Source organism: Heteronotia binoei, chromosome 9 (genome assembly GCF_032191835.1).
Source record: "Heteronotia binoei isolate CCM8104 ecotype False Entrance Well chromosome 9, APGP_CSIRO_Hbin_v1, whole genome shotgun sequence".
Classification (NCBI taxonomy): domain Eukaryota; kingdom Metazoa; phylum Chordata; class Lepidosauria; order Squamata; family Gekkonidae; genus Heteronotia; species Heteronotia binoei.
Genome location: NC_083231.1, coordinates 23,709,672 through 23,727,015, shown reverse-complemented (window position 1 = coordinate 23,727,015; position 17,344 = coordinate 23,709,672). Strand labels below are relative to the sequence as shown.

Genomic DNA, 17,344 nt, shown 5'->3' with positions numbered 1-17,344 from the left:
AAGTTGTTGCAAGGTAGTATGGGAGGCATATGAACTTCCTTTATAAGTTTATTCTACAGTCTTGGTGCCACCTCTAAAAAGCCCCTGTTATGTGTTGCCCCTACCAAATTTTTGGCAGTGGTGGTGGGGGCACAAAGAAGGTCTCAGAAGGTAACCTATGTGTGCAGAGAAGTTCCTACACTCTACAGCAGGGGTGGGGAACCTTTTTTCAGCCAAGGGCGATATGGATATTTACAACATCATTCGCGGGCCATTAAAAATTATCAACTTCAAAAACAGCATTCCGCCGAGGGAGAATTATTCAGGCCAGCAAAATTAATGCAAATAATTGTTTTTCTATTTGAAGTCATGTGGGGAGAGCCTAATCTGGCCCACATACACACACACACACCACACACACATACACATACACACATAGGTCCAGGGCTTTTTTGTAGAAAAAGCCCAGCAGGAACTCAGTAACATATTAGACCACATTTCCTGATATTAGCATATTAGGCCACACTATCTGGGATAATCAAGTGCAAACTGAACTGTGACAGTAACTTTTTCAGGCCCTGCAGCAATTCTGGCCGGCCAGCCAGGCCCCAGGGAGGTTGCCACACAGTACATCTGGGCCCTGTGATCCCTGCCGGGCCCTGGGGAGGCTGCTGCACAGCGCAGCTAGGCCCCACGATCCTCGCTGGCTGGCCAGCCAGGCCTCAGAGAGGCTGCCACATGGCTCAGTTTGATCCAGCAATCTTCGAGGGCCACACCAAGTGACCTCGAGGGCTGTATATGGCCCTCGGGATGGAGGTTCCCCACCCCTGCTCTACAGGGAGCTGCAGTTAATCCTCACAAAAGTGCTTTTAAGTGTTTTAAAACTCAGCTTTCCTGTCTGTTCCATCCGGACTTATGCCAAATATTTATGGTGCAGCATTATTCCTCCAAGCCTCCAGCCATCAGATCATCCCAGCAGACATCTTTCAGTGATACGATTTACACATACCCTGATCATTCTTGAAGACATATTGAATCATGCAGGGTCAATTCAATTCAAAATATTCACCAGTTTTGCTTTGTTTTGTTTCCTAAATGAACCAAGAAGAATCTGAAAATATTCACTGAAAGTTCATTGCTCTTTGGACCAACTGGATCATATTAGCAAGTGGTGCCCTCAGGATCACACAACTGACATTCGCTCTCACATTGCTGGGCATCCATGAGAAGGAAAACCTAGGCTGTGGTCAGATGAGCAGTTTGATCTGAAATTTTTGCTGCTCCCTTCTGGATTTAAAGTACATGATTAGACAGCGACATCTACCTCCTGTTCCCCACTCACTGGCACCCTGTTCTCACCCACCTCCAAAGAGGAGTTCTTAGGCACCGAGGAAAGTCCGGTCATTACAGATGTCAGTGCTTTCCCCCCATATTCCTAGATGTTTGAACTTAAGCTGGTTGGAAAGTGTGAACTTTCCCATCCATTTCCACCCCCTTTTTTATGAGGTAGGGACATGCACATAAGCACATAATCACCCCTAGGCCATCAATCACTGTGTGTTTATGTATCATTTACAACTTATAGACATCTATCTCTCTGTGTCTCTAAAGAGAGCTTCTCGAGACTGTGTTTTCCTTCAGAAAACTTCCACGACACAGTTTCAAAAACACTTCCCCCCCCTCTGCACCTCTAAACTGCAGAGTCTTGTGAGCAAAAATTCTACTTTTTTGAGTTACAGGCATTAAAGCTGTGAGCTACTGCATAAATTAGTGTACTCTGCGGTCATCCTTCCTGAGCTAAGACAAAAACGTGTGAGCTAGAGACTAAAAATCTGTGAGCTAGCTCACGCTAACTCAGCTTAGAGAGAACACTGCTCTGCACTACATATCCCAGGAGCCTCCACCAGTAATCCTATTGGCCACCAGCTGCCGTGATCCTGCCAGAAGGATGAAGCGCTGCTTTCCATACGCACTTATGTGCATGCTCAGAAGACAAATGATGAAGAGAAAAGCTATCACACAGCAGTAATCTGATGGATCGACCATGGGGTGAGCATGTGCTGAAGTAGTTTCCAGTGGGATGTCTGATCAAAACTCTCTGTTCCCCCCTCCCCCCAAAAAATCAACCCTGGATTTATTAGAGGTGGGGATAGATCGCACTATTCCTATTGTCTGACTGCAGCCCTGCATTTAGATAAGTAGGTTTTGAATGAATTTTGTTTTAATTTTATTTACACAGAAACCCACTAATGAATAAAAAATGAAGGATCCTGTGAGGGATTCTGAATGTGACCATGTCTAGCTATTTTGCAAACTCTAAAGACCTGCTTTTCATCCAGCTAAGAACTTGGGAAGATGAAAAATGGGTACGAACATCTTTTTCAGAGGCCAACTTTCAATAGTTATTTCATTAGGAGAGCACAGTTATGAAGGACACCAACATTTTCTAGTCATTTATGATAAATAACATTGCATTTGTGTTTTATTTTATAATGGGAGCCCCATTTTGTACTCCTCTAAACTTTTCTGTTTCAAGATACATAATTTAAAATAACCGATCAGCAGAAAACAACGTTTTGGGGTCAGTAGGCTAGTCTATAACCTGAAGATGGTAAGTTGTTCGCTGCGATCATATAAACCAAATAACACACAAGGTTGAACTTGGAACATTCTGAGTGCAAAGCAGAGGCTCTGCCCATGAGCCATGGCCCTACCCAGGTGTTTAAAGTGATGGAAACACTTTGTGATGTAATCACTTTGGTCCCAAACGCAGGGCAAGACTAACACAGCTGCTGAGGCAACTGAGGCACCAGAGCCATAGCCAGGATTTCAGGTTTGGTGGGGCCCACTGCGGGATTTGTTGTTTGGGGGGACTGGGGGGCCACTTGGTTTGGTGGCCCTGGGCTCTCAGCACAGAGTTCCACAAGCTAACCCCCTTCGCGTGGGCAGTCACAGCAGCTCTGCTCCCCCCCCCTTCCTTATGTGTCTCTCTCTCAGAAAGACAGAGACCTCTTGACTCTCCTTCCCACTCCGCTTTGGTCTGCACGCTGTGTTACAGAAGGGGAGAGAAAAAAGCAAAAAGACCAGCAGCAATCATGCTACTTGTTCAGAGTGGTGGTGAGCAAAGGGAACAGATCGGGGGCCCTCCAATGGAGGGGCCATATGGTTGGAAGGGGTTATTGAAAGGATGGGCCTGTCCCCCCTGAGCCCCACTGTAGCTACAGGCCTGGGGGGCACCCAGTGGAATTTTTTACTCCCCCCCCCCCACATAAAACAGATCATAAACTGCTTTAGAAACATCCCTCACTTCCCAAGACAGTTTGCTATTGGATATGGAGAACTGTCATTTGAGAACCACAAGCCAAAAGTTTACTTGGCCATGCGGACCTGACAGCACAAGTCTTCAGATCCTGACCCAGAAAATCAGCTTTGTTTCTTGGCTGAGAGCTCTGTTCAGCGCAAAAGCTCTCACACCCCTGAACCGACAGGAGCTAGCTGGGCACCCTCAAACATGCATGACCAGCTAACATCTGATCAGAAAGTAACATCTTCACGCAAACACATACCTTGGGGAGAAGCTGACAGAAAGGGTTCAGAAAGTTGAGGAGCAAAAGGAAACATAAGGTGGAACTGATTCCCCAAGAAAACCTGGATAAAAGTAGCTTCATCTATACTCCACGTTATTAAATGGACCTCAGAGAAAGCCTCATTCTGTTGAAAAGAAGTCTAATACAAGCTAAATTGCTTTCCATTAGGTTTATACCTGCAGTGGGTACCAGCATATGTGGAAATTGCTGGCACAGAAGCCAACGTAGGTGTATCACATGTCTCAAGAAAGCACTTAAGGAAAAGGAGCACAATGTTTTCAACAGAACAAGCCTAGGCAAAGTCTTCACTCAATCTTGGTTGTAGAGTAGCCCCCTACAATCTCTTCCTGGCTTCATCCCACACTTTCACAGAGACCCAACTCAAGCAACAAGGAGAAGCTGAAACTCAACCTGAAAACTTTATCATGAAAGTAGGGAAGGAGGATGGAGGATCTAATAATCCTGTTGCATCATCACAGGTCTTAAATGGCAATCTGGAAGTGTTATCTCCCAAACCCGTATCCTTTCCCATAAATCTGGCCTTGGTTTCACACAAATTTTCTGCCTCCTTAGGCCAGTCCCTTTCTAAATCGAAAGAATAAACAGGGGCAACAGAACTTGGGGTGGGGGGTTAAGTAAAGATGGGGCGGGAGGGCTGATGTTAGGCAGGGGTCATTTTGTAGAAAAACAGGTGGTGGAGCTCATCCAGGGATTGTTATGCAGCTGCACCTACTATTCAATAGACAAGGAGGTGGAACTATCAGAAGGAGGAGGTGGAACTCTCAGAAAGGCTCAGGAGCTGCGCTCCTATGAGCTCCCACTGAATCCGAGGCCTGATGTTAGGTAATCCGAAAGGCCAAGTAGTTGGGAGAAAGATATTCCAGATCGAATCAGCCGAGGTGGGTGGGAAGGAGGGATGCTGTTATTTTTAAAGAGGAGCATTCACTCTCTCTGCTGCTCTAATCTGCAAAAGATGGGCTTTTTGATGCTGAGCGCAGTTGCCAAGATCAAGTCAGATGCAGGTGCAAGAATTCAAGCTTTTTCTTCCCCCCCCCCCCTCCGTTGTCGCTGCTGGAGTGCCGGAGTGTGCGGGAGTGTTTTTAATAGAGACACAGCAGCTGCACTTGCTCTCCTTTGACAACATGCCAAAGCCAGTTGCTGCCCCCAAAGTGGCAGGATCCAGGCAAGCACCTCCCAAGTTCTCCCCTATCCATGATGGACGTGATCTATGGGTTAGGGCCATGGGGGGGGGGGAGCACAGGCAGTTCTTGGTTTTCTCTGCAAAGGGGGGCAACTTGACAGGGGCCCACACGGCTGGCACTGAATCTGTCCAGCAGCTGTTGCGGGATCAAGGCAGGGTTGTGTAAGTTTGGCTAGGAGGAGGTGGCAAAACTTCCTTCCTACTCATCGCTCGCTGTAGCGGAATTTTGATGATGGAGAGCTGCTGGAAACTGTATAAGAGAACGCAAGTGCGTCCGTCCTGGCACTGCTGTCATTGCCAGCCATGGGCGACCCTGGCCGTCTCCGGGCATACAAGGAACAGCCTTGGGTGCCACAATCTGGACTGGGGTGGGGGGAGAGACCAGCAGGATCTAAGTCTGTTTCCCCTTTAGTCCCTTCCCTCCTCCCCCTCAGAGTGATCAGATTTTGGAGAGCTGGGAGAAAAGAAGGGGGGGGGGAGGTCCGACAACCCTGCAATTTGTCAACAAGAAATCATCATTGACTTCGGGGAGAGGGTTTTGTTTGTTTGTTTGTTTTCAAAGGCACAAAAGCATTACCTAAGGAGACACGGGGTGCGGCTTGGGGGGCTTCCCTCCCCCCCACCACCAGCACAGTCAGACAAGACACACAGGCAGACCCATCCCAGAAAGCCAGACCCTACGCAGTGACCATACCCCCAAATCCAGGACGCAGCCTGTTGTCATAACCATCCAGGAGACGGTCCAGGATGCGCGTGAAATTCTCCGGCCATAATCTCTCCTCCTTTTTGAGCTGTCCCGGGAGCACCGTGAGACTGTAGGACCGGAGAGAGAGAGAGAAAAAAATACCACCACCACCCCCCAAAAACCCAGCATTAGATAGGAAGGGGAAAAGAGAGGGGGGGAGGAGAGGATCAGGGGGGAGAGACCGTTGCCAACAGGGCGGGGGCGGCTGGAGTGGGGGGGGGGCACAGATTTCGACCGGCTCGGCTTTGGCCCCCAAAGGGCTCCCGCTTCCCCAGCCCGGGGCAACTTGTCAAGGGGGAGAGAAGGAAGCCGGGGAAGGAGAGAGGTGTGTGTGTGGGGGGGGGGGGTGTCCCCTCCGCCCTGCTACTCACCAGGTCGCCAGGCACAGGAAGTGGATGAAGGCGACAGACAGCCCCGCAGACATCGCGATCGCTGGCTCCTTGGCAGAGACCATCTTTGCTGGCCATACTTTAAGCCTGGGCGCCCTTTTCCCCCCGTCGCCAAACGCCTGGTCCAGAGGGGAGAGCGAGAGAGCGCGCCGCCGCCGGAGGAGGGGAGGCGGGGAAGGAGCGGGCGGGCGGAGGAGTGGAGCCGGGTGGAGTGGAGGAGGAGGAGGAGGGAGGGGAGGGAGGGGAGCCAGCCGCCACCGGCTCACACGCACGCCTTGCCTTGCCTCGCCTCTAGCCACCCGCCGATGGGGAAAGAGGGAGGGGGGCGAGGTTGCTGGGCCCCCGGTCCCCCCCCCAGCCGAACCCTCCTCCCTGGCGACCGGGCTACAGCCGCCGGGTACCCAAACGCGAGGCACGGGGCGCGCACCGAGAGTCTTACCCCCCCGCCTCGCCGCAACAGGCGTGCAAACCCCACCTCTTCCTCCTCCGGCCCCCCGGCCGCCTTCTCTCTCTCTCTCTCTCTCTCTCTACCCCTTCGGCTGTCCCCGCCCCACAGCTCTGCCGGGAGAGAGAGAGGCGGCTCGCGGCCCGAGCCCCGGCCGGGTTGTCCAGGGGAAGGGCGAAGAGGAGCGAGAGGGGGAGTGGAGCGCGGAGGATTCTTAAGGTACCTCTAGGGAGACCGGGGAAGAAAGGCAATGGCAAAACCACCGCCCGGTCAAAAGTCTGCCGTGAAAACGTTGCGAAAGCAACGTCACCCCGGGGTCGGAAACGACTGGTGCTTCCGCAGGGGACTACCTTTTACCCTTTTTTTTTTAGCAAGCTTGAAAGGGGCGGGGAGGGAGGGGGCTGGGGTAGGGGGTCCCAAGAGAAGGAGCGACCCTTCCGCTTCCCAGCAGCCGGAGAAGCCGCGGAGCGTCCCGGGAAACGCCCTCCTCTGAGCTTATGCAGAGCGCGCCTTATCCGAAGAATCGCAACTTTCCGCCTTGCGCTGGAGCGAAGAAGGACTTCCAGGTCTGAAGCACCTTCCTTGCCGGTGGGGGGCTTCAGCCTCTTCTGGGGCCGTTTACAAGGAGGATCCGGTGTGAAACCGGAGCAGTCCCTTTCTCCATCCACAGGCCAGTCGTCCTGGCTCTGTTCTAGACCCGCGGGGGCTGCAGGACTCGTGTGCCCAAATGGGCCAGCAGGCGATCTGGCTCCCGGCAGGCTTTCGCAAAAGCTCCTTGCCTCTCCTGGCTGAGTGCGCAGCGTCCAGCTCGCCTGTCTCAGTCTGGAAAGCCTTCCAGAGCGGGACATGGACTTTCTAATCCAGCCTGGCACCGGACTCCTTATCCAACGGAGCCCAGGCTGCAGGAAAGCCACGCTGGCCGGCCCCCAGTGGTTGCATCGCTTCCTTAACACGGGTGGGAAAGGACTAGTTAATTCTCTCTGGGAGGGAGGAGGAGAGGACGCCGCCCTAGCCATGGGGAGAGGGGGGAGTGTCGTCTCTGCAGAGTCCAACTTGGTCCGTTTCCCGAACCTTTCCCCCCTTCGCTTGCTTGTGCAGACTCCCCTCTTTTATCTCCCTCCATCCTCACCACCGTGGCCCTCCAGGGACCCTCATTATTATCATCCAGCCTTCTTGCCTAAGGGCCACTGGACCACTTTGGGCTGTTTCAAAACCCTCCATCCCCGAATGACGCAGGCTGGCTGTCACCCTTCTTTTCTGGTGACTCCCTTGGGCATGTGCCTTCCTTCCCCTCTCCCCTTCCTCCCAGAGTCTGTGTGATCCTGGTGATGAAGTCTTCATTTATCTTGATTGTCTTTTGTTGGGAGGCGGTGGAGGGGTGCGGGAGGAAGAGGAGAGAGAGATACAAAAGACAACAAGAGAGGAGGGAAATAAAAAAAGCCACCTTTCCCCATGTTGTGTCTTTCACTCTGGGAGGCTGGCTTTTAAGGGTGGTATCCCAGCAGAAAATGAAAGAGGAGGGGGCTGGACAAAGGGGAGGGGGAATCACATCTGGATTGCAGTGGTGAAGGGGGGGATTTACCTTCCCCAACCAATGGATGCAAATGGAGGGAATGCTCCTTAGGCGCTGAACAGAGATGTCAAAGTGACAGAAAGGGTGGCTTCTGGATAGACACGTCCCCGAGAACCTCTGGTAAGGATCGAGCCCGATTTTGGTGACCCAAATAAATAGTTCCAAGGGATTAGGCACCACTTTCCAAGATCTATTTAGAAAATTACTTGAGTGCAATCAGAGCTGGCTGGATTTCTCTAGGGAACAACAGGGGTTCACACAAACAGTCCATCCATCTTACGTCGCAAGGGTCTTGGGAAAAGAGAACTTTAAATGACTCATATGTCCCTTCCTCACCAACCTGTACACATCAGGCATTTTATTATAACAGATCATATTTTTCCCTGCCATTGAAAGGGAGTCTGATTACTTTGATTGCCTTCTAAATTCTTTTAGATTACACTTCAGATCTTGTTGCCTGTGAAGGCGCCCTTCTTGAACCCTTTGGATGAAGAACAGACACACACAATTAAAGCTGTAATTGAAATCTACTTCGTTTTATCACTGCTGGTTTGTCTTTCAATGGACTTCATCTAGATAAGTACTATTTATTTATTTTTTTTAAAAAAAGACCTTACTGAGCCTGTGGATATTGCAGCTTTTACCTGCCCTGATTGCGGTACAAAAGGAATCCCAAGAAAATGCCTTATAGATACAGAGTTTAATATGGACTCCATTATTATTCTCTTTGCAAAAAAAATTAAAAAATGAAGCAACAATATTCATGGCAGTAGCATGCAATTTTTTTATCTATATGCCTTAATGTTGGATATGGCCCTTTTGAAGAGTCCCAGTTCTCCCAGTTGTCAGACTGGGAGGTGTAGAAAGAGGAGGAGGAGGAGAAGACTGAAGATTTATAACCCCCGCCCATCTTTCTGAATCAGAGACTCAGAGCGGCTTACAATTTCCTATATCTTCTCCCCCCACAACAGACACCCTGTGAGGTGGGTGGGGCTGAGAGGGCTCTCACAGTAGCTGCCCTTTCAAGGGCAACCTCTGCCAGAGCTGTGGCTAACCCAAGGCCTTTTCAGCAGCTGCAAGTGGAGGAGTGGGGAATCAAACCCGGTTCTCCCAGATAAGAGTCTGCACACTTAACCACTGCACCAAACTGGCTCTCCCAGAGCAAAGGCTGTGAAACATATTGGCACCTCCCTTTGGTCCTCACCCATCAGATGACTAAAATTAGTTGCTGAACAGCATAATGGACATCAATTTAATGGTATGAATTGCTTTGGGGGAGGGTTCTTCTGAATGGAGCATCCCTAAACCCATCATAAAAACCAAGTGAACACTTGATCTGGTGCAGGGTAATTGGATACCTTCATTCCTTTCCACCTAACATGGTGATATCCCCCTTCCCAATCAGGGAATCACCCAATCTGAGGGGTGACATGATAGAAGTTTACAAGATTATACATGGGATAGAGAAGACAGAGAAAGAAGTCATTTTCTCCCTTTCTCACAATACAAGAAGTCGTTGTCGCTTTGCTGAGCAGTTGGATTAGAATGGATAAAAAGAAGCACTTCTTCACCCAAAGAATGATCAATACATGAAATTCACTGCCCCAGGAGGTGGCAGTGGCTTCAGGCATAGACAGCATCAAGAGGGGATTGGGTAAGCATCTGGAGAAGAGGTCCATCTGTGGCTATTAACTACAAGGTATAGATGCTTTGGCCACCAAATGAGAAGGGAGCAATCACTGGAGAAGATCCTGATGCTGGGAAAGACAGAAGGGAAAAGAAGAAGGGGACAGCAAAAGATGAGATGGCTGGACAGCATTACTGATGTAACAAGCACAAATTTGAACAGACTTTGGAGGATGGTGGAAGACAGAAGGGCCTGGCGTGACTTGGTCCTTAGGGTCGCAAAGAGTTGGACTCGACTGTGCGACTGAACAACAACAAATAGTTGGAACTCTCTGTCTGGGGTAAGTGATGCCCTGTATTCTTGTTGGTTGGAGGGCAACAGTGGGAGGGGTTCTGGAGTTCTGGCCTTGCTGGTGGACCTCCTGATGGCACCTGGGTTGTGGCCACTGTGTGACAGAGTGTTGGACTGGATGGGCCATTGGCCTGATCCAGCATGGCTTCTCTTATGTTCTTACAGAGAAAAGGTACCAGCACCTGGTTTCCTTTTTAATCCATACTGGATGCTGATTCCTGTGCACTGATCCTAGCCTGCTCTCATTTAATAAAAGCATCTTTTTTAGAAGTTTCTCATTCTCTTGATCTCTGTTGCTATCTTTTCTGCATCCACATCACCTCCAAAACCTTTTTATGGTTATCATCATCTGCCCTTCCTAGATGCAGAAGCTCTTCGTAGTTGTCACAGTATAACAAGGAAGGATGAAGTGGTCGCTGTTGTTCAGTCGCACAGTCGAATCCGTCTCTTTGCAGCCCCATGGACAAAATCACGCCAGGCCCTCCTGTCTTCCACCATCCTCCAAAGTCTGCTCAAATCCATGTTTGTTACATTAGTAATGCTGTCCAGCCATCTCATCTTTTGCCGTCCCCTTTTTCTTTTGCCTTCTGTCTTTCCCAGCATCAGGATCTTCTCCAGTGAGTGCTCCCTTCTCATTTGGTGGCCAAAGTATTTGAGCTTCAGCTTTAGCATCTGACCTTCCAGGGAACAGTTGGGGTTGATTTCCCTTAGGAGTGACTGATTGGATCTTCTTGCAGTCCAAGGGACTCTCAAGATTCTTCTCTAGCACCACAGCTCAAAAATGGATGAAGTGGACTTACCAATATTGTTCAAAAATCTACCAGAATAAATGTCAAAAACTAGACATGAAACAATTCCACATAATTTACTGGAGATGTCTTAAGTGATGGCTTCAGAAGAGCTTGCTATAGGCCTTGCATATTTTATTGTCTTTGCTCCTTCCAGAATTCAATGCTCAATTTGCCTCCAAGCAGATGTTTCTACCCAGGGGTGGAATTCTAGCAGGAACTCCTTTGCATATTAGGCCACACACCCCTGATGTAGCCAATCCTCCAAGAGTTTACAGGGCTCTTTTTTGTTAGCTCTTGGAGGATTGGCTACATCAGGGGTGTGTGGCCTAATATGCAAAGGAGCTCCTGCTAGAATTCCACCCCTGTTCCCACCAAATATTCCATGTACATACCAGTGTTTAATATCTGTGAAGCTCTAACCCTAAACCTGAATGAAGCTTTCGTCTCTTCAGCCCTACCTGGCAAGGGGCTGTAGCTCAGCGGAAGAGCAGCTATGTCAAATACAGATGGTCATAGATTCAATCCCAAGCATCTCCGGTTGAAAGGACCAAGTAGAAGGTGACGCAAAAAACCTGCATCTAGATGGCTGCTGCCAATCAATCTGACAGTATAAAGCAGCTTTGTATGTGTGTATGTGTGTGTGTACCTGTGTACTGTACTGAAAATTTATTTGACAGAGCATTTTTGCTGGTGTTGGGCAGAAAATGACTGCAGAGATACAGCATCCATTTTGCAAAATGGAAAGACTCCTCACCATTTTATATGGCTGCCTGACTCACAGTCATCTTCATTTTCTTGCCAGTATTGCACATCAAAATGCCTTTCTGGATGGACTTTTTCCTTTGTGATTGTAATTCTGCGTTTGTGTGTGGTTGAAACATTGACGTTGACCTGCGCAGTTTGTAGATCCTCCACGTAAAACACATTTGTAACCTATGGAAACTGGTCTGTTCTGAACTCCATCTCATGAAGACGAGGGGTGCAGTCTGGTTTCGGAGCTGGCCATGGTCTTGTGTTCTTCCATCTCTCTAGGTTTTGGTTTAACTTAGCTCCTGATAGTGGACGAAAAGCTCTTGATTGCCAGTCAGTGCTCTTGGACAGCGACTGCTGTACACGCTTAGAATGCCAAACCCCCTCCTAAAGTGGTAGATAAAAATATCCAGGAGGGCTGACAAACTTAGTGTGTATAGATAAGATTGGTCTACAGAAAAAAACGGCATTTTTTTTTTAAAAAAATGGAGCTTAATGCTTTAAGGGTGTTTCTTTTGGATCTAGAAGAAGCCTTGAGTTTACCACTAGGCGGGGCTCCATGGCAGAACATTTGCTTGGCATGCAGAAAGTCCCAGGTTCAGTCTCCAGGTAAATTTCAAGTTAAAAGGATTGGGTGAGATGGAAGGCAGCAGGGCATAGCCTAATCTCCTCAGAACTCAGAAGCTAAGCAAGCAAAGTCTGTACTTGGATGGGAGACCACCAAGGAAGGCTCTGCAAAGGAAGGCAATGGCAAGCCATCTCTGTTTCTCACAGACTTTTCAAGCCACTCGCTGAGGTTGCCATAAGTCAGTTGCCACTCGACGGCACTTCTGTACTTAAAAGGAGTGGATAGTAGGTGTTGTGAACAGGGCCAGCCCTAGACTGACTGGCAAGGCTAATTTCTAGTGCCCCCCACCTCTCACGGATAACATCGCCGAGTCACATGGGAGTGCCCACTTTGGCACCCCCAGACGGCCAGCGCCCTAGCCAATTGCCTAGTTTGTCTAGTGGCAGGGCTGGCCCTGGATGTGAAAAACCTCTACCTGAGATCCAGGAGAGCTGCGGCCTGTCAGAGTAGACATTACTGACTTTGATGGACCAAGGATCCAATTGAGTAGATGAAAGCATCCTGTGTTCCCTGCTTGCCTGTGACGTGCCAGCTCTGCGCTCTGTCTGTATGTTCCCAAATAAAATACTACAACCCAGTGCCAGATTAAACCCTGTGGAGGCCCCTAGACAGTCAAAATCACAAATTATCTCAGAGTCGGAGTCCTGCTGCAGCCTGCAGGCACCTTCTCGAAAGCCCCTTTGACAACGCTGCAGGGAAGAGGCAGAGAGAGGCAAACTTGGTGATGACGCCAGCAGCCACACTAGGCAAGTCGGGCAAAGAGTGGCTCAGTTGCTGGTGCACATGTAGGTTGGGAGGGCTGCAAGCAGGGGGGGAAGTCACCCTGGGGCCCCTAAAGGCTTGGGGGCCCATAGGCCAGTGGCTACTTGGCCTAATTGTTAATCTGGCCCTGCTATAACCAGGCCTTGAATTCAGCAGGAGCTCACAAGGAGCACAGCTTCTGAACATTTCTGATGACCCCCCCCCCTTCTCCTTCCCACCTACCTACCTTGTCCATTGAATATTAGGTGCAGCTGTGCAACAATCCCTGGATGAGCTTCATCACCTATTTTTCCACAGAACGACCCCTGACTACAACACACTGTTGAATATAACACACAGCTCTCTCTTCTTCAGGGAAAACAGCTGCTGTGAAGCTGTCCTAGAACTTCCTTGCGGGAGAAGTGGACAGCATGACTCAGCAGGAAAACAGTTTCTACTCTCTTGTCACATTAGGGGAGGGATGGTGGCTCGGTGGTTGAGCATCTGCTTGGTAAGCAGAAGGTCCCAGGTTCAATCCCCAGCATCTCCAACTAAAATGGGTCCAGACAAGTAGGCATGAAAAACCTCAGCTTGAGACCCTGGAGAGCCGCTGCCAGTCTGAGCAGACAATACTGACTTTGATGGACCGAGGGTCACAAACCCTGGGATCATTTCCTTTGTGTTTTTCCCCATAGTTGAGAAACAGGTGCAAATGGAAAAACAGAAAGAGGCAGGTGAAAGGAAGGGGTCATAAAGGGTATATAGCACACGCCAGCTGTTTATTAAATGTCTGTCTTGACTTGTGATAGACTGCAGTTGAGATGGGAGGGGGGGGCTTAGCAAGGGTGATGGGAGGAGTCTCGGGGAGAGCTGTTCCTGCACACAATGTTCCCCTTTCCAGGCTTCTAAATTATGATGTAAAAACGTATCATAAATTCCTGTTGCCCTGAGCAACAGTAACAATCCCTCTGCCGTTTTCACATAAGGCTGCCGGGTGCTGGGTAAACGGCTGGCAGGGAGCTCTGAAGCAGCGAAGGGAAAAGGCCACAGCGGAGGTGCCATCAGAGACCATGAAGGTGAACAGAAAGGAGCTGAAGTCCTTGCGCTTGGCTAGAGTTGCCAAGGATCGGTGTAGCCGGAGAGTTCTGCTGCTGCTTCCTGTTTTCAAAGAGGAATACCACCTAAAGGCAAAAAAAAAAAAAACCCTTTCCCTCACAGGTTAGTTTACCCATACTAAAGCAGATTGCTTTATTATGCTTGAGCAGGTACAGTGACCCATGAGGGAAAGGACTTTTTAAAACAAACTGGTGACTTCTTAATAGTTACAAACTCTCACCTCACCCCTGTTTTATGTTGGCATAATTTATGTTGGCATAATTTATTTGAGCTATCAAACTTCAGGAATACTTCAGGGGATGTGACTAGCCATGAGGAGAAACAACACCACTCCTTTCATGGAGTTGGACCTACTTCATCCAAACAACATGGTGAAAACAGTGCTGGCAAATCAGAGGACAGACAATGACTGAACCTTTCTCGACATCAAAAGCTCCCTACACAGAAAAGGGAGGAAAGTTCTAGTCAACCCACAGTACTGGTTTTAGGTAAGAGAGCCAGTTTGGTGTAGTGGTAAAGTGTGCAGACTCTTATCTGGGATAACTGGGTTTGATTCCCCACTCCTCCACTTACAGCTGCTGGAATGGCCTTGGGTTACTCATAGGTATCGCAGGAGTTGTCCTTGAAAGGGCAGCTGCTGTGAGAGCCCTCTCAGCCCCACCCACCTCACAGGGTGTCTGTTGTGGGGGGGAAGATATAGGAGTAGCAGTCATTTTGTCGAAAAATAGGTGGTGGAGCTCATCCAGGGATTGTTATGCAGCTGCACATACTATTCAATGAACAAAAAGATGGAACTCTCAGAAAGGTTCAGGAGCTGTGTTTTTGTGAGCTCCCACTGAATCTGAGGCCTGTATAGGAGACTGTAAGCCATTCTGAGTCTCTGATTCAGAGAGACGGGCAGGGTATAAATCTGCAGTCTTCTTCTTCTTTAAATATGTGCAGATCGTCTTTCAGGGGGTAACAGTATTCAGCATTGCAGTTCTCCACCTGCCCTATAAAGTGTTAAGTCAGAACCCCTCCCCCCCCCAAATCTGCTTTGTATGTGAACTGGGGTTGGGGGGGCTTATTTTTGTGATGAGGAATATACACCTGAGTCTCTTTCAAAAAGACGATTGATTCTTGGGTTCCTTCTCTGAAACGGCACTTGATAAAGAGCAAATAATCCCCCAATGTAACCATATCTATCTAAATACTTACATTTCTTTGTGTACTTTCAGGAATATTTGAATGCTGCTAATTTCTGAATAGCAGCCTTAATAGCCCAGGTTAGCCTGATCTTGTTGGTGCTTGGAAGCTAAAAAAGGTTGGTATTGGATGGGAAACCACTAAGGGAGGCGGACTGTGATGCAGAAGAAGACAACAACAAGCCACTTCCCTTCATCTCTGTCTTTGAAAGACCCATGAAGTAAAACTTCAAAACCGGTTTTTGGCGGTTTACATTTGCGCCGCAAAAGCCGCAGGACTTTGCGGCTCTTCCAGGTGCTCCGCAGCAATTAGTGCGAAAACCGTGCAGACGCTGCGCGGTGAAGAGGGACGTCGCTCCGGCTTAAGGTAAGTGCAAAAATGCCCACTATCTGCCCTGGATTAACATTAGTGAAAATATATAATAAAAATATATTTAAATAAACCACCACTTTGGTCTGGGTCTACCAACCAAACAATGTCATCATAATGGCTACAATAACGGCTACAATAACGGCTACATCACCTACTGCCTTTTAACTGGAGGTACCAGGGACTAAACTTGGACCTTCTGTGTGCCAAACAGATATCCTGCCTCTGAGCCACAGCCCTCCCCATGGCTTGTGTTGTGTATGTGGACTCAAGTGAGGACTGAATTGGGTGTTCCTGCCTGGCTTATTGGAACCATGTGAATGGAGCTTGGGGACTTGGGAACGATGGGCAGCAGGATCCAAATCCCTGCTGCCCTGCACCAATCACGAGCCCCTGCTGGTTTGAATGAACCAATAACATGCTTGCGTGGGAACCCTGAGTTGTATATAGTTGGCCCCATTCTCCAGTCTTTGTAGAGCAGCCACCGACCATGCTGTATCTAATAAAGAGCTGATTATCACTACCACCTTGCCTCTTCTGTATGTGGAACCCACTATATTATACATGGAAGGAGGCAGACCTCGTTTTGGGCAGGAGCTCACAGGAGTGGAGCTCTGGAACCTCTTTATTTATTGTGCTCTTTCCTAACCCCCCCCCCCCCCAATATTTGCTTCTGGGCTTAATTGTTCAAGCCCCCGGTGGGAATTTTGCTGAACTCTTAAGATTTGACAAACTCTTCTAATATTCTCCCCCCCACACACACACATACACACATGCACAAATGGGGAAATTACCAAAACATATAAAGCAGACAGATGGAAATCTTCATCATGCCACTGTGGCCACATGGGAGAAAGTAATTTAAAAATTATTATGGGAGTAAGGTTTTATGGCGACAATTAGGATTCAAGAAGCATTTTAAGGTAGATGCTGCGCTGATATGATTTAGTACACCTTCCGGTGATGTCAGGAGTGTGTGGAATATGCAAATAAGTTATCCTAATGAGCTCTGGCACCTCTTTTTCTACTAAGCAACATTTGGAGGAGGCAATGGGTGGACCTATCCTGATTTCTACCAGTTGGGTCCAGCCAGCACAATCTTTATGGAACTGGCAGAACTGCTGGGGCTCACCTTAAACACTGAATCACACATGATTACTTGCACAGAATACTACTAATCAGTCCTCCTGATCCTTATACTGTAAATCAAACCACTGACATATCAAAGTCTGTGACCATGACTATTAGTTTTCCTCCTTGTTAGTAGTCTATTTTGGTTTTAAATTATTTGTAATCTGTTTTGTATTTACTGTCTTGTTTTATCTTGAGTTTAAGGCCATTGGTCAAAGAAGTTGCCACCCTGAGCCTGCTTCAGCGGGGACGGCGGGATACAAATAAAATGTGATGATGATGATGATGATGATGATGATGATGATGATGATGATGATGATGATGATGATGAAGTTAACAAATAATAGGGGTGGGAAGCAATGTTCCCCCTAAGCTGCAGAGTCTTGTGAGCAAGAATGCTACTTTGTGAGCTATGGGCATCAAAACTGTGAGCTACTGCAGAAATTAGTGTGCTTTAGGGTCATCCTTCCTGAGCTAAGGCAAAAATGTGTGAGCTAGAGGCTAAAAATCTGTGAGCTAGTTCACGCTAACTCAGCTTAGAGGGAACACTGGTGGGGAGTGCATATCAAAGTCAGCACAGTCTACATTGACTGGCAGTGGCTCTCTGTGGTCTCAGACTGAGGACTTTCACATCACCTCCAACTTGAATCCTTTTAAACTGGATCCTTGTCTAGCTTTTGGCCACCAGCAGTCCTTTTGGGATCTCTGCCATTTAGTTAAAAGAGCCCATCCACCT

The 17,344-nt window shown here is 48.6% G+C and overlaps 1 protein-coding gene across 1 annotated transcript in view; it reads right to left on the bottom strand.

Annotated features, from left to right (window-relative positions):
* Positions 1-6,000, bottom strand: part of GABRA4 (gamma-aminobutyric acid type A receptor subunit alpha4) — a 91,784-nt gene extending 85,784 nt beyond the window's left edge. The window contains exons 1-2 of the mRNA XM_060246302.1: positions 5,884-6,000; positions 5,462-5,580 (exon numbers count right to left, since the gene is read on the bottom strand). Coding sequence (XP_060102285.1) covers positions 5,462-5,580; positions 5,884-5,966 — 202 coding nt within the window. The 5' untranslated portion in view covers positions 5,967-6,000. The remainder of the gene's footprint in view (positions 1-5,461; positions 5,581-5,883) is intronic.
* Between the last annotated feature and the right edge of the window lie 11,344 nt (positions 6,001-17,344).